The sequence below is a fragment of the Dendrobates tinctorius genome, unplaced genomic scaffold (genome assembly GCF_039654945.1).
Source record: "Dendrobates tinctorius isolate UK_male_01 unplaced genomic scaffold, ASM3965494v1 ptg000011l, whole genome shotgun sequence".
Lineage (NCBI taxonomy): Eukaryota > Metazoa > Chordata > Amphibia > Anura > Dendrobatidae > Dendrobates > Dendrobates tinctorius.
In genome coordinates, this window is record NW_027361679.1 from 52986390 (window position 1) to 53013587 (window position 27198).

General features: G+C 46.0%; 1 protein-coding gene across 2 annotated transcripts in view; it reads left to right on the plus strand.

Moving 5' to 3' along the window:
• Positions 1-27198, plus strand: part of LOC141047257 (protein regulator of cytokinesis 1-like) — a 73647-nt gene that overhangs the window by 10946 nt on the left and 35503 nt on the right. For both annotated transcript variants that reach the window (XM_073542271.1, XM_073542264.1), the window contains exons 2-5: positions 11669-11801; positions 12372-12494; positions 24645-24878; positions 25420-25590. In XM_073542271.1, coding sequence (XP_073398372.1) covers positions 11669-11801; positions 12372-12494; positions 24645-24878; positions 25420-25590 — 661 coding nt within the window. The remainder of the gene's footprint in view (positions 1-11668; positions 11802-12371; positions 12495-24644; positions 24879-25419; positions 25591-27198) is intronic.

The following is a 27198-nucleotide window of genomic DNA, read 5'->3' on the forward strand; positions in this document are numbered from 1 at the left end:
TGCAGCGATCAGCGATACCGGCAGGGGGGCCGCTCGCTGATCGCTGTCACACACAGCAATCTCGCTGGTGAGATCGCTGTTACGTCACAAAAGTTGTGACTCAGCAGCGATCTCGCTACCGAGATTGCTTAGTGAGACGGGGCCTTTACAGTCTTCCTCTTCTGAGTAGCAGGCAGCTGTGAGATGCTTGGAAGACGCACACCTAGTATGATCTAGTCTAGAGGAGGAGCTTTACTACTAAGAATTTGCAACACATTTTCACTTTCAGTTTCATACATTGTAAGTAGGGGGGTTGGGGCAGCATGAGGTTAACCAAGTATAAGATTAGATAAGGGCAGTGGAGAACAGTGACACACAAGAAGTAAGAAATGTCTCTATCTCCAGCGGAACTGCTTATCACTGTTGTTCATAGTTTGATAGAACATATATATTTGAGTAACATTTATAAAATTCATATGAAAGTTCAATTATGAAATATTAATACATTTTTTTTAAAGCTGGAGTCGGTACATTTCTACCGACTCCGACTCCAACCAAAACTAACTCCGACTCCACGACTCTGACTCCACAGCCCTGCTTAGCAGCCACAAAACCAGATCCAACACGGGTTTTCCATAAAAAAAATCATAGTCCATGCGGTTTATTAGGCATCATAAACCCACAGCAGTAACCTAAACTTCACTTAATCAGCATAGCGTCCATGACAGAGTTCAGCTCTGTAATCCCTGTAGTCACACAGGTTATGCATACACAGGCTCTTCAGCCTCAGTTATCTCACCCGTCAGGGTTCACTCATGGTTCCTTCACCATGCTGCAGACGTCCATTCCCTCCAGGGAATTACCAGGCACGTGCAGCCATTCAACACAGCGTTCACTTGCTGTCAGAAGGCAGCCCCATCTCTCTCAGACGGGACCTTCCAAAACGGACCAACCAGGTCCCCGCATACACTCCATGTGACCTACCCTGGCCACCTTATATGGTCAGTAGCTACGCCCACCGGGTCACATGGCTATGACCTCATCACAGGTCCTTCAACCACTCATACACACTTTACAATAGCGTTCTTAAACACACACCCCTGGGTGGGTTTGTAGGTAACTAGGCTAGCCCGTCTCCCTGGAGACTTCTCCCTGACACATTGAAACAGCACCTCAGCAGTATCACTGCTGATCAACACACACATAAGTCTCCATCTCAAGGCCATCCACCTTGAGATACATAACTGTCATTCAGGATTCTGCCATTCATCCTCTCTCCTAGGACATCCACACAGCGCCCCCTAGTGGACACAGTGGTCACTACACCACATAGTGAATAATCTCACTATAGAATGATGGACTCCAAATAGTTTGTGACCATAAAATTACTTATAAGGCTATTTCCACAGTTTTTGCAGTGTCGCAATGAACTTCTGGTTTTGGTTTGAGTTTTCGGAAAAGAAAAAAATGCAATTTTATTTAAAGAAGTTGTCCACTATTTGAACCATTCCCTGTCATACCCCACACTTGGCCCTGATAAAATAATAAAGCCTATACTCGCCTCCTGTTTAGTGCTGGCGTCGCTGTCCCCTCCTTCAGACAAACTGAACATTAAAGGGAATCTGTCACCTATTTTTTGGTATATAAGATGCGGCCACCGCCATCAGGGGCTTATCTACAGCATTACAGAATGCTGTAGATATACCCCCAATGTAACCTGAAAGAGAAGAAAAACAAGTTAGTTTATACTCACTCGGGAGGGGGGGTCTGGCGCCTCCCATCTTCACACGATGCCGTCCTCTTTCCTTCCTGTCGTGGCTCAGGCGCACTCGCACTGCTCTGCCCTGTTGAGAGCAGAGTACTGCAGCATTTCCACAACTCCCCACCGCGGGTAAAATGCATGTGGTATTCGCATGCGTTTTCCCGCAAAACACAAGTGTTTTACAAGTGTTTTTTTGAAGCATCGCTTGGAAAAGTGATTGACAGGTTGGTCACACTTGTCAAGCATAGCGGCTTCTCCATCTACCAACACTACTCCTTTTCTTCCCACATCTTTTCCACAGACTTCTATGTTCAGCCACACCACCCCTGCGACCGGGATGGGTAGGTGATTGGCCGCCGTAAGTTTAATGACTGGACCCCATTCAGGCCGCAGCGCCTCTGTGAAGTGTCTATGAAAAAAATTTTTCGGGCATGGTGGTCACTTGCGAACCGGTGTCTACCAGGCATCGCTCAGCTCGCCCGTTGATTTCGGCCCAGACCAGGGGGCACATGGAAACAAGGCTGGTGGGACTATTTCCCCTTACCCTCTGCTCTTCACGCTCCAGGCAGTGTCCCTCGTGCTCGGAGCCACCTAGTTTAACGGGAGCCGCCGGGATGGTCGGTGCCGCTAGGGACACCACCGGGCGATATGACTGGGCTCTCCGCAAGTATAGCATGTGAGGGGATGTCTTCTCTGGGTAGCTGCAGCTTCTCTTCGGGGAACAGCTCCTCTTCCTCGCATCAGTGGACCGGACCTCTCTGCCTAGATCTTCCTTGAAGTTGCCATTTCTTTGCGGAACTTACTGATCTCCATCCTCAGGTCTTCCACCCATCGGGGGACTTTGTCTTCAGTGGTGGTTGCCTCCCTGCTCCGCACCTTTCCCACTGAACCTGTCAATCTTGCTCGCGCGTGCGCGCCTCACTACCTACTTCAGAGAAGGTTATGTCTGGCTTCACCCGCAGGCGCTCTCGCATAGCCTGCTTCATCATTCCGTCACGTAACCCCGTCACCATCTGATCCCTGAGCACCACATCTACTGACCCTACACCTACCCCATCCTTTCTTTTAATAGCAGTGTGGAGCTCTTGTAGGGCGTTCTTAAACTGGGTCACGGTATCCCCCTCTCTTTGCACCCGATGGAACAGTCGCATACGGAGTTCCCCTACGTCAGTGGGGTCCCCATGTGTCTCCTCTAGAATACGCAGCACCTTGTCCAAATTATTTCTTTCCTTGGGGGGGGGGGGGGGCTATGCAGTCCCGTGCCTCCCCCCTCCAAGGCCATCAATGCTATTTCTGCCTCTAGTGCTGGTGCCAAGGGGTGCATCCGTAGTAACCCCTGAATTCTCTGTCCAGTTCCATAACATCACATTGTTCCCCGTAAACCTCAGCAGATTATTCAACATAGCTCCCAGAGAAATGCTAGTCTTGGGGCCTTCCCTGACTGCTTGGTCCGCTCCGTCCGCGCCTTCGTGTGACATCCTGCCGACTACGCCAAATGTAATAATGTGCAGGTGAGGTATATGTCACCACGGAGCAGGCAGACCAACCATAAAAGGGAGGTTTATTTACAGGGGATAATACTGGTAAAACAAACAGTATAAAAGTGAATATGATGGGACAAATTATATCAACAGCAGAGAGACATATACAGAGTGCAAACCAGGGCTGTGGAGTCGGAGTCGGTGCTCATTTTGGTGGAGTCGGTATAAAATGGACAGACTCCGACTCCTAAAATATATAATAAATTGGGTACAGTAGTTCAATGCAGAATGCGCTGAATATTTTTTCATAGGAATTTGGGAAAGTTATGAAATGTCCTATAAATGACTGTTCTATTCCTGATCTAAGGCTACATTCACACAGCGTTTTTCCTGCGTTTTTTGAGGATACGTTTTTCAGTTGCAAAAGCAGATCAGCTTTTTAAAAAACGACATCACCTGAAAGGTTTTTGAGCTCATAGATAATGTTTTCAATAGCAAAAGCAGATTAGAAATCTGCTCTCTCTCTCTCTCTCTCTCTCTCTCTCTCTCTCTCTCTCTCTCTCTCTCTCTCTCTCTCTCTCTCTCTCTCTCTCTCTCTCTCTCTCTCTCTCTCTCTCTCTCTCTCTCTGTGTGTGTGTAATATATATATATATATTTTAGCACCAGTCAGGTACACCTCATAGCTGCCCAAAAGTACGCCCAGGACAGGCATTGCTCGTCTTCAGTAACACAGCAACATCAATTGATAGTTGGAATAAATAGACTGCATTCACCACCACATCTTCTTAAGGTGCAGGCTTTATTTTCAAGTGTAGGGGTGTGCAGTATGAGGTTTTGCAGCAGCTGAGGTGTGCAGTGTGTGTGTATGTATGTGTATATATATATATATATATATACACACACACACACACAGTACAGACGAAAAGTTTGGACACACCTTCTCAATCAAAGCGTTTTCTTTATTTTCATGACTATGAAAATTGTAGATTCACTCTGAAGGCATCAAAACTATGAATTAACACATGTGGAATTATATAATTACCAAAAAAGTGTGAAACAACTGAAAATACTGTGTCTTATATTCTAGGTTCTTCAATATAGCCACCTTTTGCTTTGATTTCTGCTTTTGCACACTCTTAGCATTCTCTTGATGAGCTTCAAGAGGTAGTCACCGGAAATGGTTTTCACTTCACCGGTGTGCCCTGTCAGGTTTAATAAGTGGAATTTCTTGCCTTATAAATGAGGTTGGGACCATCAGTTGTGTTGTGCAGATGTCTGGTGGATACACAGCTGATAGTCCTACTGAATAGACTGTTAGAATTTGTATTATGGCAAGAAAAAAGCAGCTAAGTAAAGAAAAATAAGTGGCCTTCATTACTTTAAGAAATGAAGGTCAGTCAGTCTGAAAAATTGGGAAAACTTTGAAAGTGTCCCCAAGTGCAGTGGCAAAAACCATCAAGCGCTACAAAGAAACTGGCTCACATGAGGACCGCCCCAGGAAAGAAAGACCAAGAGTCACCTCTGTGCGGAGGATAAGTTCATCAGAGTCACCAGCCTCAGAAATCGCAGGTTAATCGCAGCTCAGATTAGAGACCAGGTCAATGCCACACAGAGTTCTAGCAGCAGACACATCTCTACAACAACTGTTAAGAGGAGACTTTGTGCAGCAGGCCTTCATGGTAAAATTGCTTATTATTAAACCTGACGCAGAGTGAAGGCAAAAGGGCCAACAAGTGCTAAGCATCTCTGGGAACTCCTTCAAGACTGTTGGAAGACCATTTCCAGTGACTACCTCTTGAAGCTCATCAAGAGAATGCCAAGAGTGTGCAAAGCAGTAATCAAAGTAAAAGGTGGCTACTTTGAAGAACCTAGAATATAAGACATATTTTCATTTGTTTCACACTTTTTTGTTAATTATATAATTCCACATGTGTTAATTCATTGTTTTGATGCCTTCAGAGTGAATCTACAATTTTCATAGTCATGAAAATAAAGAAAACTCATTGAATGAGAAGGTGTCCAAACTTTGGTCTGTACTGTATATATGTAATCGATATTATACAGTGTATTACATATTTACAATTTATTACAGTTTTTTGTGTTCTAAAGCTGTATTCCAATAAATAGAACATAATATCTATCTAAATATCTTGATTATTGGATCATAGAAATGATTAAATGTCTGATGTTCACATTGTACTACAATAAATTTTTCACTTAAATATAAGCAATATATGTGGGAGTCGTGGAGTCTGAGTTGGAGTCGGTGTAAGGGAAATTGAGGAGTTGGAGTCGCAGGTTTGGCTTACCGACTCCACAGCCCTGGTGCAAACAGTAGAAAAGTTATTTTCCTATGAGACAAACATCAGTCCTCAGGGGTCTTGATTGGAGGGATCACTCTTGTCCAATGTTGGCACCGAGGCACCAGCGGTGCTTGCTGTCCTCGGTCTCTGGGGTCCTCGATGTAGCCCAGCTGGAGTATGAGGGTTTAACGCGGGAGCCAAAGGGTTATGAGGCTGACGATATCCCCCTTTGCTCCAAGCCCTTCTCTCTGATAAGGCAGCGGTGTTCTCCCGCCGAGGTCAGGGGCTCTGCCTTACACAATCTCTCTTTACAGGTCACTGTCCCGTCACTGAAGGCCCCTCGGTCACGGGAGCGTTTCAGCACCTAACCCGGTCTCTCTGCTGGGAAGCGTCTGGTCGAGATACGCAGTCTCTCTGTGAGGCAAAGTCTCATCAAGGAGGGGAGTCAGCAGCCTTCCTGGCAGTGCAGTACCAGGCTTATCGTACTCAGTGCCCACCGCCTGTGTCCGCGGTCTCTCTGACTCCAGCGGCTGTACCCGTATCCTCTCCCCTCCTGCGTCAGCGTCCTCTGGTCTCTGCGCTGCTCTGCTGAAAACGCACGCAGTTTTCCCGCTCCCAGTCCTGCCCTGTTCCTGGCTTCAGTCCAGACCTCTAAAGCATCCCCCGGGGAACCTAATGCCCTGCTCAATGGTTCCGGGCACAGAGCTGGGAAGGCAACCAGGTCTGTGGAGTCGGTAAGCCAAACCTGCGACTCCGACTCATCAGTTTCCCTTACTCCGACTCCCACATATATTGCTTATATTTAAGTGAAAAATTTATTGTAGTATAATGTGAACACCAGACACTTCATCATTTTTATGATAGAACATAATATATATTTATTGGAATACAACTTTAGAACACAAAAAACTAATAAATTGCAAATATGTAATACACTATGTAATATCAATTACATGTGTGTGTATATAATATATACACTATGTAATAAACTATGTAAGTGGCAAAAAACAGTTTTCATCAAAAACATACTAAATAACATTTGTGCAGTCTATGAATTTGTTCTAAGAAATGAATTGCCTCCATCAGATCCTCCTTCATAGATGACCTCAAATCTGACCTAATAATTTTAAGGCCAGAGAACAACCTCTCTACACTAACTTGGGTTGGAGGCAAAGCCGTAACCACATTGTAACATCTCTAACAATTTCCGGGTATAAAGGAATTGCACAGTCAGTTTTGATGAACGGTTGAATTTTTCTATTTCTTTGAGAGCAAGTGAAACATTTTGCTGAAATATGGTCAATCTGCTTGCTATAGGAGACTGAGTGAAATCTTTTTCCTTGCGGCAACGCTTTGCCTGCTTCATGTCATCCAAAACTTGTCAAAGTCAAAAGCCTCATCTGATGAGGATGAAGATATGGCAGCAGTAGCACTTTCAGGACCCAAGTCCTCTTGCGCCTGGCAGTCCTCCTGTAGGCCACTCATTCTAACTGCTACCTCAGTCAGAGCTTCTTTTCCTTTAGTAAGCTGTTGATCATCAAGCAGTGTACGATGACTTGGGTCCACATAAACAGCTGCCAGAAAAATTTTATTTTCCAATAGCTGTGTCTCTCTCCATTTCATTGAAGCAGGTATGTCCTCTTTGGGACAGGCAAAATAGCAAGTTCTTCCACTCCCTTATGAAAATGCCAGGAGTTAAATCCTCGGCTTGTAATTTTTTTAGTCACGGTAAATGGGTGATTAAGCAATTCCTTCAATTCAGCCACCTGTGTCCTTTTGACCTTCATTTAGGGTTATCTGAGGGTTCGCCATATCTATAAGAAACTGTTTTAGTTCAAGCAATCGCTCAATCATTAAATAAGTGCTGGCCCACCGAGTGGCTTGATCGACAATTGCCCCTTTCCCAGCACGTCTCTTCAAGATGGAATCAATTTTAGGGGTTCTGACGGCAATAACCAATTTCCTCACTTTTCCAATCAGATTTCCAGCATGTCCCTCTTGCAGACTATCTCTTATTGCCAGCTGCAGCATGTGCACAACACAGTGCATACGATGAATATGAAAGTGTTTTGAAGCAGCTTCAACAAGATCATCTATTTCTACAGTATAATTTTGCTGTTCTTCTGTTTGTTTGTTCGTTCCTCAGGTACATGAACAGCACTGTGGCCTTCCATCTCAAACATACTGAATCCCAAATTTTCTTCTAGCTGTTGTTCATTTCTCTCATTAATCAGTTTAATTGTACTTATCATGTTTGAAGCATTGTCCGTTACAATAGCAAGAACCTGTTCTTGTGTGAATGTAGCCTTAGGTCAGGAATAGAACAGCCATTTATAGGACATTTCATAACTTTCCCAAATTCCTATGAAAAAATATTCACCACATTCTGCATTGAACTACTGTACCCAATTTATTTATTTTAGGAGTCTGAGTCGGTCCATTTTATACCGACTCTACCAAAATGAGCACCGATTCCACAGCCCTGAAGACAACTCCCCCTCGGCTCCTTCAGTGCTTCACCCCCTTACATTGGCGGCAACGGCCGTTCCCATTGATGCATTGCGCAAATGACCTCTGATGACGTAGCTACGTTTCTGTGTAAATCCCACAAAAATACAATTCAGCGGAACCACCCACCATAATGAAGCAAATGGAGACACTTCATATTCAGCTTGGCATCTGCTCTGGGGGTCTCCTTTTTAGGCATGCACAGATCTGTGGTCACCCATGCTTGTGCGCTTAACAAGATGCCTAAAATGATGGAACACAGCCGGAACACAGACCAGTCTAAAGTGACTCCATCTGCCTCATAAGTCAGTGGTTCCGTCGGGTTTTGTCTGAATCCCTGTTTGGGGGAATTTACACTGAATCCCTAAAGTAAGCACTCAGCGGAGAGCGCGGAATAAAAAAGTGGGGGGTTTTGATGCGATATTTTGAGAGCTGTAACTTTTTTTTTTTTTTTCTTTTGCGAACAGAGCTGTGAGGGCTTATTTTTTGCAGGACAAGATGCAGATTTTTTTGTATCAGTTTTGGGGTACATAATTTTTGATCGCTTTTTATTAAAATTTTTCAGACACAGAATGAACGCATACCAGCAATTCAGTATTTATTTTCTTTTGCACCATTTACAATTCAGTAAAAGTGACCGATTTGTTCATTGGGGCAGTATGATTAGAGATACCAGATTTTTGTGGTTTTTTTTTTTTTTTAATGACTTGCTATTTTTACACACTAAAAACAATATTTTAGCAAAATGAATGTTTTTGCAATATCCTATTCTGAGAGCTGTAACTTTTTAATTTATTGCTGAATGGGCCATAGTGCATGTTTTAAAAATTTTTTTTTATGGCACTCACTAAACAGAATAAATAATGTGCCAGTTTTATATAGTGTGTTTTTACAGATGCAGCGAATAGTGTGTACTTTTTATTATTTTATCAGAAATTGGAAAGGCTGCCTTTTGAGTGGCAAAACTAATTTTAGTGGGTTTTTTTTTATTTTTTTAAGACTTTTCACTGTGGGCATGTACAATTTTTACTTTTGATCACTGGTCTCATACAGTGTTAAACGATGCCAAAAGATCAAGCATAGATAAGCCCCCGATGTAACCTGAAAAATGAGTTACAGTATATTATACTCACCGGGGGCAATCCAGTTTTGGTCCGATGGGTGTTGCGGTCCGGTGCCTCCCATCTTCTAACGGTGGCGGCGTCTTTGCTGCCTGTCATGGCTCCTGCGCAGGCGCACTGCTCTGCCCTGTTGAGGGCAGAGCAGAGTACTGCCATGCGCAGGGCCTCTCTGACTTCTCCCGGCGCCTGCGCACTGCAGTACTCTGCTCTGCCCTCAATAGGGCAGGGCAGAGCAGTGCGCCTGCGCAGGAACCACTACGGGAAGCAAAGAAGAGGATGTCACCGTTAGAAGATGGGAGGCACCGGACCGCGACACCCATCGGACCAAAACCGGACCGCCCGCCGGTAAGTAGAAAATAACTCATTTTTCTTATCTTTCAGGTTACATCGGGGGCTTATGTACAGCTTTACAGAAGCTTGTAGATAAGCCCCCGATGGCAGTGTCGGCAGCTGATACTCGAAAAATGGGGTGACAGATCCCCTTTAGTAATGATCCACATTGAGCCACATGCAATCTTATGGACTGTAGCAGCCATGAAATACAGTAGTTAAGGCAGTCAATAGCTACAAAAGTTCCTGGCATGACCTTAAAACCCCTGTACGCATGAGATTAATATTTTTTAATGCAGCACTTCCATCAAAAATCCTCTTCCATATTATATAGCTTACAATTGCTCATTTTGCTTTTCTATCCAGCGAATTCTTCTTTTCCATTAGGTCTATGACATCACATGATTAAAAACTGACGAGTGGAATTCTTCTGAGCTCTATGTAGAAACGGGAGGTCAATTTTCCCACCTGTATGAATCATGAATCACTGCAGAAGTCCCTGGCAGGTGGGAGGAGGCAGCAGCTGGGTCAGGAGTTGAAGAGGGGAATGATAAATGAAGGGACAAGAGACTTCCTGTTTCCCAGGAGGCAGGGTCCCAGCTGCAGGAAGCTGGCAGCTGGAGTGGTGCGAGGGTGAGGCGGGCCCTGGGCTTTCAGAAAATGTTGAGCCTCTGCACTTCCCATGCGTCTCCTGGCGGTGAACTTGGGGAAATTGGTTGTGAGAGCCAAGATTTCAATCTGCGCATATACTGCCTCTGGCGGCCATTTTCCCTGAGTCCCTGGGCCTGCTGCAGCCTTGCACTGCCAAACACCGACTCCTGACACCGCCAGATTCCTACAGCAGCGACCCTGTCACCTGGGACCCGCTCCCATGCCCTTCCACCGAGTAAGCTACATTCAGATTATATGACACAACAATATCTCCCCCCCCCCCCCCCCAAAAAAAAAAAAAAAATTGGTTTTTTTTGGGGGGGTGAGGGGGGGTGCGTTTTATTATTCGAAAAATTCCTTACCTGGGTAGAAAGGCAATATAATGTGATTGCAATATATTAAGAGGATATAAGCTTTGAGTGCTTTTTTAACACTTGCTAATGTGTGTAATGTAAACCTTAATACTTGCATTTCACAGTCACCTGCTCCGCTTCACAATACATTTCAGCTGAATGTGCATTGGAGGACATGCATGCAGCTGAAAACTGTTTTAACAGGCCACCTAACTCCATGGGTCCAGTTGAAGTCACACTCTGCGACTGCAATCAATACACCCCTGTCTATAAGATCCTTGCTCTGAGTCTCATAGACTGACATTGAGAGAGTGCATTCCAGTCCTGGCAGAAATGCTGTGTGAGCCGGCACAGGGGTGCTGGTAACTGGGGGGCGATATAAAATTAAATGCTGGTGTGGTCCTTTTAAGGTGCACTTGTACTGCAGGATTATCTTCGACAAGCGTTCCTAGGATCATACAGTGTAAATGATCTGATCACCTGATGTGGAATGATCTTTTGGTTTGTTTCTTGAGCGCTCTGTCATGGGGAACCAGAACCTGTCAGCTTTTGTGCACTGAATGAGTGATCATAGATCGTGTAGTGATCCTCTGAGGCCGGGTTGGTCTTAAACTGGGTATAAATCAACTGGCAAACGCATTTAAAGGTACTGTCACACTTAGCGATGTACCAGCGATATGACGCGGTCAGGATCGGTGGTGCATCGCTAAGTGGTCGCTAGTGAGCTGCCACACAGGCAGATCTCACCAGCGACATCGCAGGGGTCGGGGGTCGCTACTTACCTGTCACACCAGGTGATCCTGACGTCCTCCCGCCCGGCTCCACTCGTCGTCACAGCAGGAAGCTGAAGACGAGAAACGGTCCAGGACGTTCTCGCGCGATCAGCGATAACCAGCGGGGGAGCCGGTCGGAGGTAAGTGTCAGACACAGCGATATCGCTAGCAATATCGCTATAACGTCACAAGTTATAGCGTTATTGCTAGCGATATCTCTTAGTGTGACAGGCCCTTAAGACACAAATTTGTGGCATTGTGAGAGGAAGATCGCTTTGCATTGTTTCGTGATCTATAGTCTTTATACTTGGAATCTGTATGTGATGCTAGATTTTGCTAAAATACCTTTATTCTATTGGATGTATACAATTTTGTTTGTAAAATGTTAATTTTCCTCCTCAATCTAGTGAGATCTTGGCTTCGTCGGTTATCTCGAGCACAAACCAAGCCCTAGCGAGTCTTATGGACATTTGGGATGGGCTAGGTATCAAAGAAGAGATGCGTTTGCAGAGGATTGAAGAAGTGAAAAGGCACATTGAGGTGAATGTCTGATTGTTATACATTGTCAAACATAATAGAAATGGCAATGTACACCAACATAGCACAAATAAAAATTACTGCTCATCCTGCAAATAAACATTTCTCCATATTCTTTATTCTGTTAGTCTGTGAAAGTATGACTGCACTTGGATGACATTTGAGTGCAATCCATGTTTTCATAATGTCGTTTTTTTTTTTTTCTGTCATGTACGATCGGATGTTTTGTCGGATTGCGTGTGGACCGAAGCTATGGTCATTTGTAAGTCTTGATTACCAGCAACTACATACTACTAGTGACTGTGCCTGGTATTACAACTAATCCATTCACTGGAGCTGCTACCAAAAATGATTTATGCTTGCTTGGTAAATACTGAAGAGGAAGCTGGCATCTCTCCCTAAATGTTCAAAGGGTTTGCCCCCTACTCACCCTCTCTACACATCTGATATTGGTTGTCTATAAGGCTACGTGATTAATATTTAGTACCAGTAACCCTTTTAAGCTGAAGATTATTTACCCCATTCCCTTATTCTCTTGTGCTTTCTTAAACCATGATATTTTCTTTTTTGTAGAAATTGTTTAATAGAATGATACATGAAGAAAGAGAAATGAAAGAGCGGATTGAAAAAAGTATTCAGTTTTGTAGAAAAGAGTTGAAGGCTCTCTGCCACGAATTATCTGTGGAGGAGTACAAGGTGAGCAATGTTGACTTTCTGACTTAACTTTGGAATTTAATTTCTTTTCAAGTTGATGTCTTAAGAATATTAATGAGCAAAAAAATAGTGCACCCCCACCGATCGTCTATTTCCAGAGACGCTAGCAATCAGCGTACAGCTCAGTACTTTTAGCAGTGGCTTTGTCACATATTCGTTTCATGCAGTTCATTTGAATGGGATAAAGCGAAAAAAACGTAAAATGCTTCTAAAAACTCAGAGCTAGGCCAGGGAATATGATGCTCACTAGAGCAGTGTAACCCTTTCAAGCAGGTGAGTGACTGGGGTACTGAAAGTTGGACTCCCTCTGATCTAATATTAAGCCCTTACTGACACTGGATGTACTGTTAAATCCAGAGTTGGTTCCATGTCTGTGATGAAGACTCGGGAGCTGAGTTTGCAGGTGATGGCTCTATTATTCAGCCATCTGGGTCGCCCTCCCAGGGCCGTGGGGCACTCAGTACCGGGCCAGTGTCAGGGGGATGTGTCACAGCAGCGGTGACCCAGTCCGTGGCCCTGGGCGCCCAAGTAATGGGGGAAATGTAGTTAATGGAATAGTTCGTGACGCCACCTGTGGTGCTTGGCAAGCAAGATGTTAAGCCAACGCTGCGTGCAGATCCTCTGGGGCTGATGGTGTGTTGCAGCATAGATGTTGTAGCTCCCCACAGGTGAAGCTGTAACCCCAGGGCAGTGTATAGGCGCAGGCGGTGTGAGGAATGCTGGTACTCAGATGTAGCGGTGCTGACGGTGTTAGCGCACAAATGAATGGAGGACACCAGGGCTTGTAGTTCCAAAGCTTTACTCACAGTCCGTGGTACACACTGGTGCCTGCCTCCGTGCCGTGTCCTCGGGGGCAGAGACTCAATCAACCTCCCAGGCAAGTCAGCATTCTCTCCAACACTCCGCCAACTTGTACCTTTCCTGAATGACTCCTCTATTGCGCCTTAAGGTGTGAAGAGCTCCAGTACCGTGATACTCTGAAGTTCCTCCTGTCAGATGTTCCTAACAACTCTGCTCGTAAGGCAGACAGCTGTAGCCTCTCGGGGACTCCCTTCTCGGGAGTCCTGGCTCTCTATTCAGTTGCTGTTGTGCCCCAAGTCTTAGATGGGAGTAGTGCATTTACAGCCAGCTACTCCACCAGTGTCTGCTGCAGAACCATAAGTGTCCATACAACCTCGGGGACCGGGCCCCGGCCTTGCGCTGAGAACGTATAGGCAGGTTTCCTCTTCCAACCCTCAACTCCTCTGTTCTCCTACTCCTTCATTCCGCTTGTTCCTTCTCTCTTATGGAAGCTTAGGTTGCAGTTCTACGTCTTTCTCCTTCTGTTCCTTTCCCGTGCCAGCTGGCTCAGATCACTGAGGCAGCTGCAGCACTCCTCTCCCTCTTCTAGGGATCTCCTTCCTCTCGGACCCGTCCTCAGACTCTCCTGACTGACTGTCCTTCTCCCGCCTGACCTCCCGTCGACTAACCTGTAATTCTAAACCTTCCCAACCTTTTATATCTAACTCCACCCACCTCTGCTACCCTCTAAGCATGGAGCCGCAATGTGGTCCTGCTGAACTATCCTATGTGTGGGTGCAGGTGTTGGAGCGTGGAAAGGAGTTCCCAACTTACCTAGGTGGTGGGGCACTACATCTTAGGAGAAGGTGCAGTACCTCTGTGGCGACTGAGCCTCAGGGGCGCCAAACATCCATCTGCCTCCAATAGTTGGCAGTGTAGCACTGTCAATGCGCGGTTCGGGCAAAGTGCTGTTGGAACCACACATTGGTACCCCGCAACGCGATAATTGAGTACCAATGGGTTGCCGGCAGTCTGCTGAAGACCCCTGTGCTTATCATGATACTCCTATTAAAGCCAACCTATTGCTGCTGTTCATATGAGACCGTATACAGGAATACTAGGGTATTTGCTGTATATAGTACAAGTGATCAGATGACCTCAAGTTCAAGGGTGGGTGTGTGAGATATATATATATTTTTAGACTAGAAGAATGTAATGACACCTGTGCTTACTCGCATTTCAAAAAAGTACTACTTAAAGCAGCAAACGACATTGACCACCACTGGTAGTGCGAGTAGGTTGAGAACCAAAGATTGAAAGAAGTATGTCACTGTGCTAAATGAATATATACTGAAGATGAAAAACAAAAAAACCCAAGATGACAGAAACCAAAAAACTGATGGACACTGAAATGGCAAACAATTGGGGATCAAAAGATACTACAGAAAAGTGAGAATGGTTATCCAATTGTTAGCTTGTCTTCAGTGTACTTCCTACAAACCATATCATATGTAATTGCATTCAATCAAGCAAGAGCCCAACAAAGGCTGTGCAATAGATTAAAATGCTACAAGCCAACCAGATTGTAATTGTAAATATATTGTGATGGGAACTCTTGGGAGGGGGAAAAAGGAGGAAGACAACTTGTTTAGTGTACATAAATGCAAGAGTGTGCCTCCGGTGTAAGTTGTCTCTTACGGTAAAGGTATTCAAAGAGGAGATGTGCACATAAACCAGATGTATGCCTCTAAAATTATGGTTGCAATATTATAGTTGTACTAGTATTGAGGTCACGGTTATTCATAGAGGTCTGTGATCACTCACACTGCATATGAGACATCCATATACATATAAATAAATCATATGCACCTGAGGTTAAAGTAGCACTAATATTGCGCTAGTACCAAGGATACAATTGTCAGTAAAAAGGATATACTGTCCGTGAACACTCACTGTGCATCCGATGATCCTGTGTTGAGAGCAAGGCAAGAAAAGTGGACACACAAGCGCAGAACGCGGTGAAGATTCGTGGAGTCCCAGCCGGAGGCTCACCTGAAACTTCTGCTAGACCGCATGTGGGAGCAAACTGCACTTACATGTACAGTAACTTTGAGGGGCCGTACTGCCCTTACGCGTTTTGGAGATGAAATTGTCTCCTTCGTCATATATATTTAATATCCATTACTGACCAAGAGAATCACACTGCCTGGTCACGTTTTTCACAGCGCAATGAACAAGTAAAAACAAAGCTCATTAAACAATTGTGGACTTGTATTTCTTCCATTTTTTGCCACACTAGGAATTTTTCAGTTTTCAGTACGTCACATGATAAATTCACTGTCTTTCATAAATGCAACTCATCCTGCCAAAGAACAAGCCCTCATGCATTTGTTGACACGAAAATAAAGTTGGCTCTTAAAAGAAGGAAAGGAAAACGACAAAAGCCCCCAAAACTGGAAATTCGACTAGTCAGGAATTTGTTTTCCACGTTATAAAAGTAATGTCCAAACGATTGCATAGTTTTGCATAGTCGGAGAACGACAAACACATTAGTTGCCCTCCTCTGGGTCCAGTGCTGGCTCTCAATTGATGCGTTGGTCTTTGTATGTTGGCTGCAGCAGTAAGGCTACTTTCACACTTCAGGTTTTTGCTGTCAGTTGCCAACCGGCAGAGTGTGAAAAAAATGGATCAGTTTCCTTCTTGCAACAACCTGATGTAACCGGATCCTTTTTTGGACGGATATGGCGCACTAGAAATTTAAAGGAACAGTGATTCGGAGATGAGAGAGGAAATTTGCCGGGCATGCGCAGTGGGGAAAAAAGCGGTCCGGCACAGGAAAAAATCGTTGCATGGAACGTTTTTTTCATGATGCCGCACCTTCGCTTTTTGCTGTATCAGGCAAAACCCGGACGTTCCGTGTATCCATGCGGCACTAATGTATGTCAATGGGGAAAAACCCGGATCCGGCATCACATATCGCCGGATCCGGTTTTGCACACTTTCGCCGCAGGGCGCCGGATTCAAAAAGCCGGAAATGTGAAAGTAGCCTAAGTCACAGCTAGAGTGCTCCTCACTGCTGCAGCTAATCGGCTCTGCTTAGGTAGACTGCATGAGCTGCTAAGATCAGTGATTGGATGCATTCTGTAGTTTTGATGTTCCCGTTACAGCCAATAAAAAGACCGAAGCCAGCCAGCACTGGAACTTGCGTATTATCTTTTTCCTTACCTGCAGTCGTTTGGGCACCACTTTTGTGAAATTGGAAAACCCTTTTACTGGCCTTCTTAAGCTCATTAAATCATTTTTCTTTATCGCCTTATTGGGGGACACAGATTACCATGGGTGTATGCTGCTGCTGCTAGGAGGCTGACACTATGCAAAACAAGAAAATTAGCTCCTCCCCGGCAGTATACACCCACCGACAGGCACCAAGCACCTCAGTTTGTGCTTAGTGTTTGTAGGAGGCGGACCGGGATCTCCCCAGATCCGCAGTTATTAATCCATTTTTTCTTTTAGGGTTTAGATCGAACCTTTTAATCTTTTCTCTTTTATCTTTCAGGTTTTGTTCCGTCGGGAAACAGGGTATAGTTATCACCCTGATTTCCCATATCATGCGGCTGAGCGAGCAGTGTGGTGTCACCCACATCGCAACTCTCAGTACCGCAGGCAGGACTTTTTCCCTATCACCTTCTGGTGATAAGGGTTGTGGACAGGTGGCTGGTCCTTGCCGAATCCCCCTCCTCACCCCTTTCTCGGGACAGGGCTGAGAGGAAGACGGCGATCGCAGGAGGTTCAGGCCGTCTTCTGCAGGATGCGGGTACAGAGGACCCCCCCCCCCCCAGCGACCTGCCGTTTCTCCGTGGGCCCCTGTGGTCATCCTCTTCAGGGACGTCAGGTAAGTGCCTGTACGTTCCCTCCGGCCCCGCATAAGCTCTGTGAATGGGAGAAGTTGGACCTTGGTGATTACAGGTCCACAATTATTTGAATTTCCCGCCCTCTCTGCCTGCCGCGCGCTCACGCCGCTTGCTTCTCATTCCCAGGGAGACACTGGGGATTCCTCACTCACCACACAGCGTTACAAGCAGGGGAGGCAGACTTCCCAGGGCCACTGTCAGGCTCCGTAATGTCGGCGTAGGCATGGGGCTGCGGCGTCTCCTTTCACTTTCCCTCACAGCTTCCTCCATCGGCGTGCTCCCTCCTCCCTTCCTGAGCGCGCTCTTTTCAGCGCGCCTTTACTAGCCCATCACAGGGCTCCTTTTCGTTTGATATGCCAACCTCCTCCTTCGGCCACGCCCTCTCCTTCGCTGTTAACCAGTCACGGAGCAGCTGCTTAACTCCGCCCCCAGCCTCCAACACAAGGATTTCCTTGATTTTCACTCCTTCCTGCGCTGTTTGGGGGACACTTAGGCGTTTTCTGCTGCTCACAGAATCTCGGTAGGCTCTGCTCTGAGGCAAAGATTAGCTCTCCTCGGCAGTTATTCCCTAATTCCTGCGGCCATTCAGTGCAGTTTACTTATGCCCAACCCTTCAGGGGATCTCTGCTTCAGGCCCACCACTATCTATTACGCCTGTGCGCGCTGTAAAAAGAAGTGGGCATCGGGTCAGTCGTCTCCATTCTGCCCCTCCTGCAGTCCTTCAACTATGTCAGCATCTCAGGAGCGCACAGAGTCCCGGGCTGAGGGCACTCTCCCCTCCTCCCTCCCCCCGGAGTGGGCCGTTGTAATGTCTCAGTCTGTATCTGACTTAACGAAAGTATCAGTCACTGGTCCAGGTCTTAGAACGATTACCTCAGCTATCTACAGCCACCTGTGCCCCGACCGCCTTTCGGGGTGAGTCGTCCGCACCTGACTGCGACCTTCAGAGAGAGACAGGGCAGGAGTTCTAGGAAGCGGGCTCTGTCTACTTCGTCCTCTAGCTCGCAGGGCCCTTCTGCTTCCCCCAGACCTTCCTCGGATTACGACCTTGAGTCGGGCGATGACTCTCAATCAGAAGCTAGTTCAGAAGGGAACAGCGTTTCTAAAACACGGGACATGGTAGATAGCCTTATGTCAGCTATCTTCCAAACGCTAAAGATTAAGCAGGATAAGACTCCACCTCAGGAATGCTCTGTTCTCCTTAAACAAGCAAGACCTCCATCTCGAACCTTTCCCAATCACAAAGATTTCGATACTACCTTATCCAAACACTGGGAGCGCCCTGAGCAACGTTTCTCAGGCCGCAAGTACTTAGACGTACTGTACCCCTTTGACGCAGACCTGCTCACAAAGTGGTCCAAGGCTCCCGAGGTGGATCCTCCAGTTTCCCGGATAGCCTCAAAAACGGTGCTCTCTCTGCCAGATGGGGCATCGCTTAAAGATCCTACTGACAGGCAGATAGACTTAGCCAGAGATTCAATCTTTGAGGCATCTGGCGCCTCTCTGCCCTATTTTCGCATCCGCCTGGGTGACGAAAGTCATTTCCGCTTAGGCTAAAATTCTTCGCAGGGGCATCTTAGCATCAGCTCCTCAAGATGAGTTGGCGGATCTTGCAGATCAGGTTAACCATGCGGGAAAATACCTTTTGGACGCGGCCGGCTGCGTAGCAAGGGCTAACAGCAACATAGTAGCTGTACGCCGAGTCCTCTGGCTAAAGTCATGGAATGCGGACACTACTTCAAAAAAGTCGCTTACCAATCTGCCATTCCATGGCTCTAGACTCTTTGGTGCAAAGCTGGATCAGATAATTTCCGATGCCACTGGTGGTAAAAGCACTTCGCTTCCCCAGTCTCGACCAAAACGTTTTTTCAGCAGAAAAGGTTTTCGTCCATTCAGGCCCTTTCGTCCCTTCTCTGCCACGGAGAGATCTGCTCAACAAGATCGGCCGCCCTCCACCAGGGAGCGGGATCAGAGGAAACCTTCCTACAAACCCGCTCCTCGCTGGAGATCTAGAGGACAATATTCCAGATCTTCAGGCGCCAATTCCGGCAGATTTTCTTCTAAGTGACGGGTCACCCCCACCTGGAATTTCTTCCAGGGTGGGAGGCAGACTTTCCTTTTTCGTGGATGCTTGGCTGTCCGTTGTCGACGACGCTTGGGTCAGAGAAATTGTCGCATCTGGATACAAGATCGAATTTGCTTCACCCCCAAACAGACGTTTTTTCCGGTCTCGGCCTCCGCGACAGCGGTCCCAGACTCCGGATTTTCTGCAGGCCATTTCCTCCCTTCTTTCCTCCGGAGTCATTGTTCCCGTTCCCTCAAACGAACGGTTTTCCGGGTTCTACTCCAATCTCTTTGTAGTCCCGAAGAAAGACTGCTCTCTTCGTCCAATTCTGGACCTCAAATTGCTCAATCGCCACGTGAAGATTCTTCATTTCAAAATGGAGTCTCTTCGGTCGGTGATTGCTTCCATGGAACCCGGGGAATTCCTCTGCTCGGTGGACATTCGGGATGCCTATCTGCACATTCCGGTTTGTGTGCAGCATCAGAAGTATCTTCGATTTGCGATTCAGGGAGACCACTTTCAGTTCACTGCCCTTACCTTCGGCCTAGCTTCAGCGCCCCGTGTTTTCACGAAGGTGATGGCGACCATCATGGCCATCTTTCGCTCCAGAGGGATCCTCATCATCCCTTATCTGGACGATCTTTTGATCAAGGGTTCGTCTCGCCAGGACTGTCTCCAGAGTCTGCAGATAACCCTGGACACTCTCGGCCGCCTCGGTTGGCTAGTCAACAAGGAGAAGTCCATTCTGACCCCCACCCAGCGTCTGACCTTTCTGGGCATGGAATTCGACACGAATCTAGCCCGTGTTTTTCTTCCAAGGGAAAAATTTGCGACCCTTTCCAAGGGCATCAGAACTCTCAAGAGGCCTACTCCCATTCCCATTCGGTCCTGCATGAAGGTCCTGGGGAAGATGCTGGCTTCCATGGAAGCAGTACCTTTTGCGCAGTTTCATCTTCGCCCCCTCCAGCTGTCTCTGCTTTCAGCCTGGGACAAGACCACGATGTCCTTGGACCGTCCTATTCGGCTCCCTCTCAGAGTGAGGCAATCTCTCACTTGGTGGCTACGGCCAGCGTCAGTTCTCCAAGGGAGGTCCTTCCTTCCGCCTCAGTGGCAAGTCGTCACCACCGAAGCGAACCTTCTAGGATGGGGAGCCGTGTTCCATCAGAAAGCGGCCCAAGGACGCCGGAATCCACAGGAGTCTCTCTTCCCAATCTTCTGGAGATCAGAGCAATCTTCCTGGCCCTTCTTCATTGGCAGCCTCTCCTCTCCGGCAAGCCGGTCCGTATTCAGTCGGACAACGCCACGGCCGTGGCGTACATAAACCATCAGGGGGGCACACGCAGCAAGCAAGTAATGTCAGAAGTGGCCAAGATATTCCGCTGGGCAGAACGTTACGTTCCGGCAATCTCCGCCGTCCATATTCCAGGGGTGGAAAATTGGGCAGCCGACTTTGAGTCGCCAGGGCCTAGCGTCCGGCGAATGGTCCCTGCACCCCACAGTCTTCAATCAGATATGTCACCGTTGGGGCACCCCGGATGTCGACCTCTTGGCATCTCGGATGAACCACAAGGTGCCGCAGTTCGTAGCCAGGTCCAGGGACCCTCTAGCCGTCGCATGCGACGCGCTGGTGACTCCGTGGTCCCAGTTTCAGCTTCCTTATCTGTTCCCGCCTCTGGCCCTAATTCCACGAGTGGTCAAAAAGATAAAATCGGAAGGCGTACCAGTGATTCTAGTTGCTCCAGATTGGCCAAGACGGCCTTGGTACGCGGAACTAGTCAACATGCTCGCGGACGTCCCCTGGAGGCTTCCAGACCTTCTCTCGCAAGGCCCCCTTTACCACGAGAATTCTCAGTCTCTGAGTTTGACGGCATGGCTGTTGAGACCGCAGTCTTGAAGGAATCAGGTCTGTCCAGTCAGGTTATTCAAACTATTATCAGAGCCAGGAAACCAGCCTCTTCCTGCATTTACCATAGGTACTGGAAGGCTTTTTTCCATTGGTGCGATGATAAAGTCTTCCCAATGTCCTTTTCTATCCCATCTATCCTTGGGTTTCTTCAGTCTGGATTAGAAGCGGGTCTGTCCCTCAGTACGCTCAAGGGCCAGGTTTCCGCTCTCTCTATCCTCTTCCAAAGAGCTAGCTTCTCTACCGCAGGTACAAACCTTTCTCCAAGGGGTTTCCCATGTGGCTCCTCCTCATCATTCGCCAATAGACCTGTGGGATCTCAACCTCGTTCTTAGCGCTCTCCAGAAGGCGCCGTTCGAGCCTCTCCAGGACATTCCTTTGTCTCTTCTCTCGTGGAAGGTCACCTTTTTGATCGCCATTTCATCCATCAGAAGAGTTTCTGAATTGGCGGCCTTGTCATATCGTTCCCCTTACCTGATTCTCCATCAGGACAAAGCCGTCCTCAGGCCCGTTCCTTCTTTTCTTCCAAAGGTGGTTTCCTCTTTCCATATCAATGAGGATATCGTTCTTCCTTCTTTTTGTCCGGCTCCCTCTCATCCGCTTGAGAAGTCTCTCCACAAACTGGACGTAGTTAGAGCCCTGCGTGTCTATCTCGCCAGGACTTCTTCCTTTCGTCTGTCCGATTCCTTGCTGGTCATCTCTGAAGGTCGCCAAAAGGGCCTTCCGGCTTCCAAATCCACGACCGCTCGCTGGATTCGTTCTACCATTCTGGAAGCGTATCGTCTTCAGGAAAAGCGACCCCCTCCGGGAGTAAGAGCTCATTCCACCCGGGCTGTGGCGGCTTCGTGGGCTGTTCGTCACCAGGCTTCGGCCATGCAAATTTGCAAGGCCGCAACCTGGTCGTCTTTGCATACCTTTACGAGGTTCTACAGGGTTCATACCCAGGCCTCGTCTGATGCTGTTGTTGGTAGGAAGGTTCTGCAGGCTGCGGTGGCTCACCGGCCGACTTAAGCCCTTCCGTTACTTTTGTTCCTTATTGCTGTTCCCACCCTTGGGACTGCTTTGGAACGTCCCATGGTAATCTGTGTCCCCCAATAAGGCGATTAAGAAAGATGGATTTTTGGTTCTTACCGTAAAATCTTTCTTGGAGCCTTCATTGGGGGACACAGCACCCTCCCTGTTTAAGTTGTACCGTGTTGGGTCTTAGAGTCCCTTGTTGGGTTGGTACATATGTTTAGAGTTTTCTCGTTGCTTCTCCTACTGCTTTTTCACCAACTGAGGTGCTTGGTGCCTGTCGGTGGGTGTATACTGCCGGGGAGGAGCTAATTTTCTTGTTTTGCATAGTGTCAGCCTCCTAGCAGCAGCATATACCCATGGTAATCTGTGTCCCCCAATGAAGGCTCCAAGAAAGAGATTTTACGGTAAGAACCAAAAATCCATCTTTTACGGAGTTCGTGTAGACTGCCGAGCCAGAATGTTATCTACTAATGGAGTTCAGATTAACATGCAATTGATTGAAATATTATTTATTTATTTTGTCATGACCTCTGAGAACTCTATAGATTAGCGCTTTGTGCACACTGCAGGTGGGGTAAGGGGTCAAATCATTATCAAGGGGCAAGATTGCAGGGTAAAACAACACTTTTCAAATAATTGGAGGCAGTTAAAATAAGACGTCAGCATTAATAATAGATGAGGAATGGCAGCACAGTGGCTTCTCCCCATCAGTCCGGTGAACATGCCCACTATACTCGCCCATATAAATTAATGTCTTTTCAGGTGACTGCTGCAGATGCAACAAACATTAAGGAAAAAAGGAGCAGGTCTCAATCTTAGTGAAGAGAAAAAAATCAGTGACATTCCTTTATAGAACCACTCGCTGAAGAGCCCGGCGCTGCCCGGGCATAGTAACAAATTATAATGAATATATACCGTATTTTTCGCTTTATAAGACGCTCCGGGTTATAAGATGCACCCCAAATTGTGAGGAGAAAAATAGGAAAAACTTTTTTTAGTGAAATGGTGGTGCTTCTTATAATCCAGGCGTCTTATTGCTTACCGCCCTGTCCCCGGGGTGCTATCGCCCACCCTGTCCCCGGTGCTGCCGCTGCGCTGTGTCCCCCGGTGCCTGCCGCCGCCGGGCTCTGTCCCGTGCTGCGTGGGGGGCTCTTGCCGTTCCATCCATGCCTGTGCGGTGGATTGCAGCACCCAGGGGACCCAGCGCGGTGGCGGCAAGTAACGGACACCTGCAGCGGCAGCACAATAAAAGGTATATTTGCATTGTAAGACGCACCCCTATTTTCCCCCCAAATTTTAGGGGAAAAAAGTTCGTCTTACAAAGTGAAAAATACGTTGTGTGTATATGTGTGTGTGTGTGTGTGTATATATATATATATATATATATATATATATATATATATATATATATATATATATATATATATATATATATATATATATATATATATATATATATTATTGTAGAGCCACATTCACTATAATATCCCACATCATCCCGTCAGCCAGAGCCACCGGACAACTACCACAAATATCGCACATCATCCCATCAGCCTGGGGTCAGAACCAGAGCGGTGAGCGGAACGGTCCTAACGTCCATACCGGAGATCCCTTTAAGAAAACCTGGGGTCAGAACCACAGAGCTGAGTGGAATGGTCCTAACTTCCATACCGGTTATCCCTTTTAAGAGAGGCCTGGGGTCACAACCAAAGCGCTGGATGGATTTGCTCTGACTTCCATACCAATGATCCCTTTAAGAGGGAAGATGTGCCTATAGGATGGAGGATGTGTATATAGGCATGAGAGGGGGGATTCATTTGTCATGTGCTCTCTGCTCCTTTTTGGGGGGCAGACAATGGCTGGGAGCTTATGTTCCTGGGATGCTAGATTTCTCGCACCAAGTCAGTGTCTGCTGAGGTGTTGCCAAGTGGGAAAACTTGCTCATAGCATCCAATCACAGCTCAGCTTCGTTTGAACAGCTCTGGTGAAATGAATGGTGCTTCGTGATTGGTTGGTCATACATACATACATACATACATACGTACATACATTTAGTTTAATATATATGATATAGATATTGTAATGCTATCACACATGCAAAAATCTTTGGAAATGTACAGCATGTTCCCCAAAATTATATCTGGAAAAGCCTGCAGCTGTATGAGGGATTTTGCATAATAGACAGAATAATTAAAAGGTTACAGCTATCAGAAAATAGTGACAAGCTAGTTCTACACTTGGTATATGGCAAAATGGTGTGATTTAAAACTACTGCTTCTGCCGAAAAAAAAAAAAAAAAAAGCCCTCGTATGGCTGTCAATGAAAAAATAAGGTTATCGTGCTTGGTATGGGGAGAGAAAAATGCAGCCACTCTAATAATGGGCTAAACTTTACTTGGTCAGTGTTTATTAATGCATGTGATAACACTGGGAGTGACTATCCTTGTAATCTTGCAGATAGAAGAAAATATGACCATCCTTCAGATTGAGAGGGATTTGAGAGTGAGATTAGAGGTTCTCACAAAACAGAAGACTGACCGACTGGAGGAATTAAAGATATTACAGCAAAAAGACCAGGAACTTTGTTCTGATCTCTGTGTTACTCCATATTACATTCCATCTGGAAGCATCCCCAGCCTTCAACAACTAGAAGAACTCAAGGAGCACATCAAGGTTCAGACAGAAGAAAAGGTAAGTTGTCAACCTAACTATACTGCTGAACTTCAGGGGGAGTTGTAAGGTTTGTGCTTCCAGGACAAATTGGTTTTAAGTGGTTGGCCTTTTGGACCATCCTGGTGTGAAAGGTCTCCTGATAAGCTGATAAATGGGAATTCTGCTATGAACCTAAATGAATCCGCAATTGTTTTGTTACCCTACAGCACCAAAACCCAAAAGAATTGGGCACTGTATTATTCCCAAAATGTCAGGTCACCTGGAGACTGTGGCTAATGAGGGACCTGAATTAAATACTTCCCCCATTATTTTCCCCTAAAAGTCTTTTCACAGAGGGTTTTTTTATGTGGATTTTGAAAGGGATCCGCTTCAAAATCTATATGGAAAAACCACTTCAAATATGCTTTGATGGAGCTTTTGGAGTGCATCTGCTTCAAATTCCATGTAAAAAAAAAAAAAGAAAGTGAAAATATCCTAACCAAACATTTGAAACTTGGGTTTCTCAACCAGATACCACTTTAACCTGCAGCTTCCATATTGTGTGATCTTTTCCTTCTAGAGAAAGCGCCTTGAGACCTTTTCCGCACTCAGAACTGAAATTCGCCAGTGTTTGGATGATATAGGGCGTCAACCTGAGAACTCTCTAGAACAAGATGCCATTTGTGAGGATGAAGAAGCTTTCTTCCTGACACCAGAAAATATCAAAGCACTTACGGTTCTCAAAACACAGGTTTGTGAATTCCCGTGTCTGTTTTTTTTGTTTTTATTTTTCTTGTAGAAAACTCTGCAACTGAAAATCAATGTCTTGCAATCAACTAGGTCGCCATATTCGTTTAAAAAAAAAAAATAATCTCTAACATTCTGCAGCATGTGATTTAACACCCATGGTTGTAGATTTAATGTAGGTTTAATTAATGTTCACTATTTGTAGACTAGTGTAAGTGCTTTAGAGGGCCATTCTCAAGTTCATCAAGGTGAACCTGTCACCAGTTGTTTTGTTTTTTTTTTTTGCCTTAAAAGACATGCCCATCACCTTATTAAAATAATGTAAATGGGATACCTAAAACCCCCTTTTATTTTCTCATAGCCGTGAAAGTTGTATTCATGTCCTGCACTGCATGCAAATTGCGTGTTACGGTCTGATGGGCTAATCCAGATTGTGTTCAGCATAGCCCGGCCCCTTCAAACGCCACCTCTTCTATCTTTATGGAAGTGGATGATGTCTCTACGTCATCCAAACAGTGCTTGAAGTCTCGCACCTGTCGCCTCACTATGCTCTCTTGAACAGCTAGGTAGCTGGTGATGGACAAGTGAGGCACTGTGTGGATGACATCTTTGTCATCCACTTGCATTAAAGGGAATCTGTCATCCCTTTTTTGAGATGACATATAATTATATCATTCAATTGTGTGTCACATAAGGATTCACTTAGTACTTTTGCTTCCCCCTGACAATGCACCTTTCATGCATAAATACCTTGTTTATATCGGTTCAGATCATTTACATGATTTTAACCCCTTTTTTGCAGGGCCATTTAGCATCCCTATATACAGTATCAGCCTCCTATACATGCAGATATCCCATACCATAAAACGCATGCCTCGATCCCGTTCCCCCTTGCAGCTCTGCTTCGTTCTCTGGAGCACTGACTTTCCATATAGCAGATGCAGAGTAATAATGTTATTGCCTCTGCTGTGTCACATGCTGATGGTGGAAGAAGGAGCCAGCGGCTGTCCTCACCAATCATGTATTCACCGCTGTCTGCATCCTGAGGATGTGGTTTATCAGGCCTTTGGTTGTCTTGGTCCGCAGGCTGCACTGTGCCAAGCACTGCTATAAAGAAAAGGCATGCAGGGTCTCATCCTGTATATAAAGTTAATGTCTTATAAAAATGAGTTTACACAATTCATTCACAAGGAAAAATAGCCATACAGTCATATGTTAAAGTTTGGGCACCCCTATTAATGTTAACCTTTTTTCTTTATAACAATTTTGGTTTTTGCAACAGCTATTTCAGTTTCATATATCTAATAACTGATGGATTCAGTTATATTTCTGGATTCAAATGAGGTTTATTGTACTAACAGAAAATAGACAAAATTTGACTAGTGCAAAAGTATGGGCACCTCAACATAAAAGTGACATTAATATTTCGTAGATCCTCCTTTTGCAAAAAGAACAGCCTCTAGTCGCTTCCTGTAGCTATTAATGAGATCCTGGATGAAGGTATTTGTGACCATTCCTGTTTACAAAACAATTCCAGTTCAGTTAAGTTTGATGGTCGCCGAGCATGGACAGCCCGCTTCAAATCATCCCACAGATGTTCAATGATATTCAG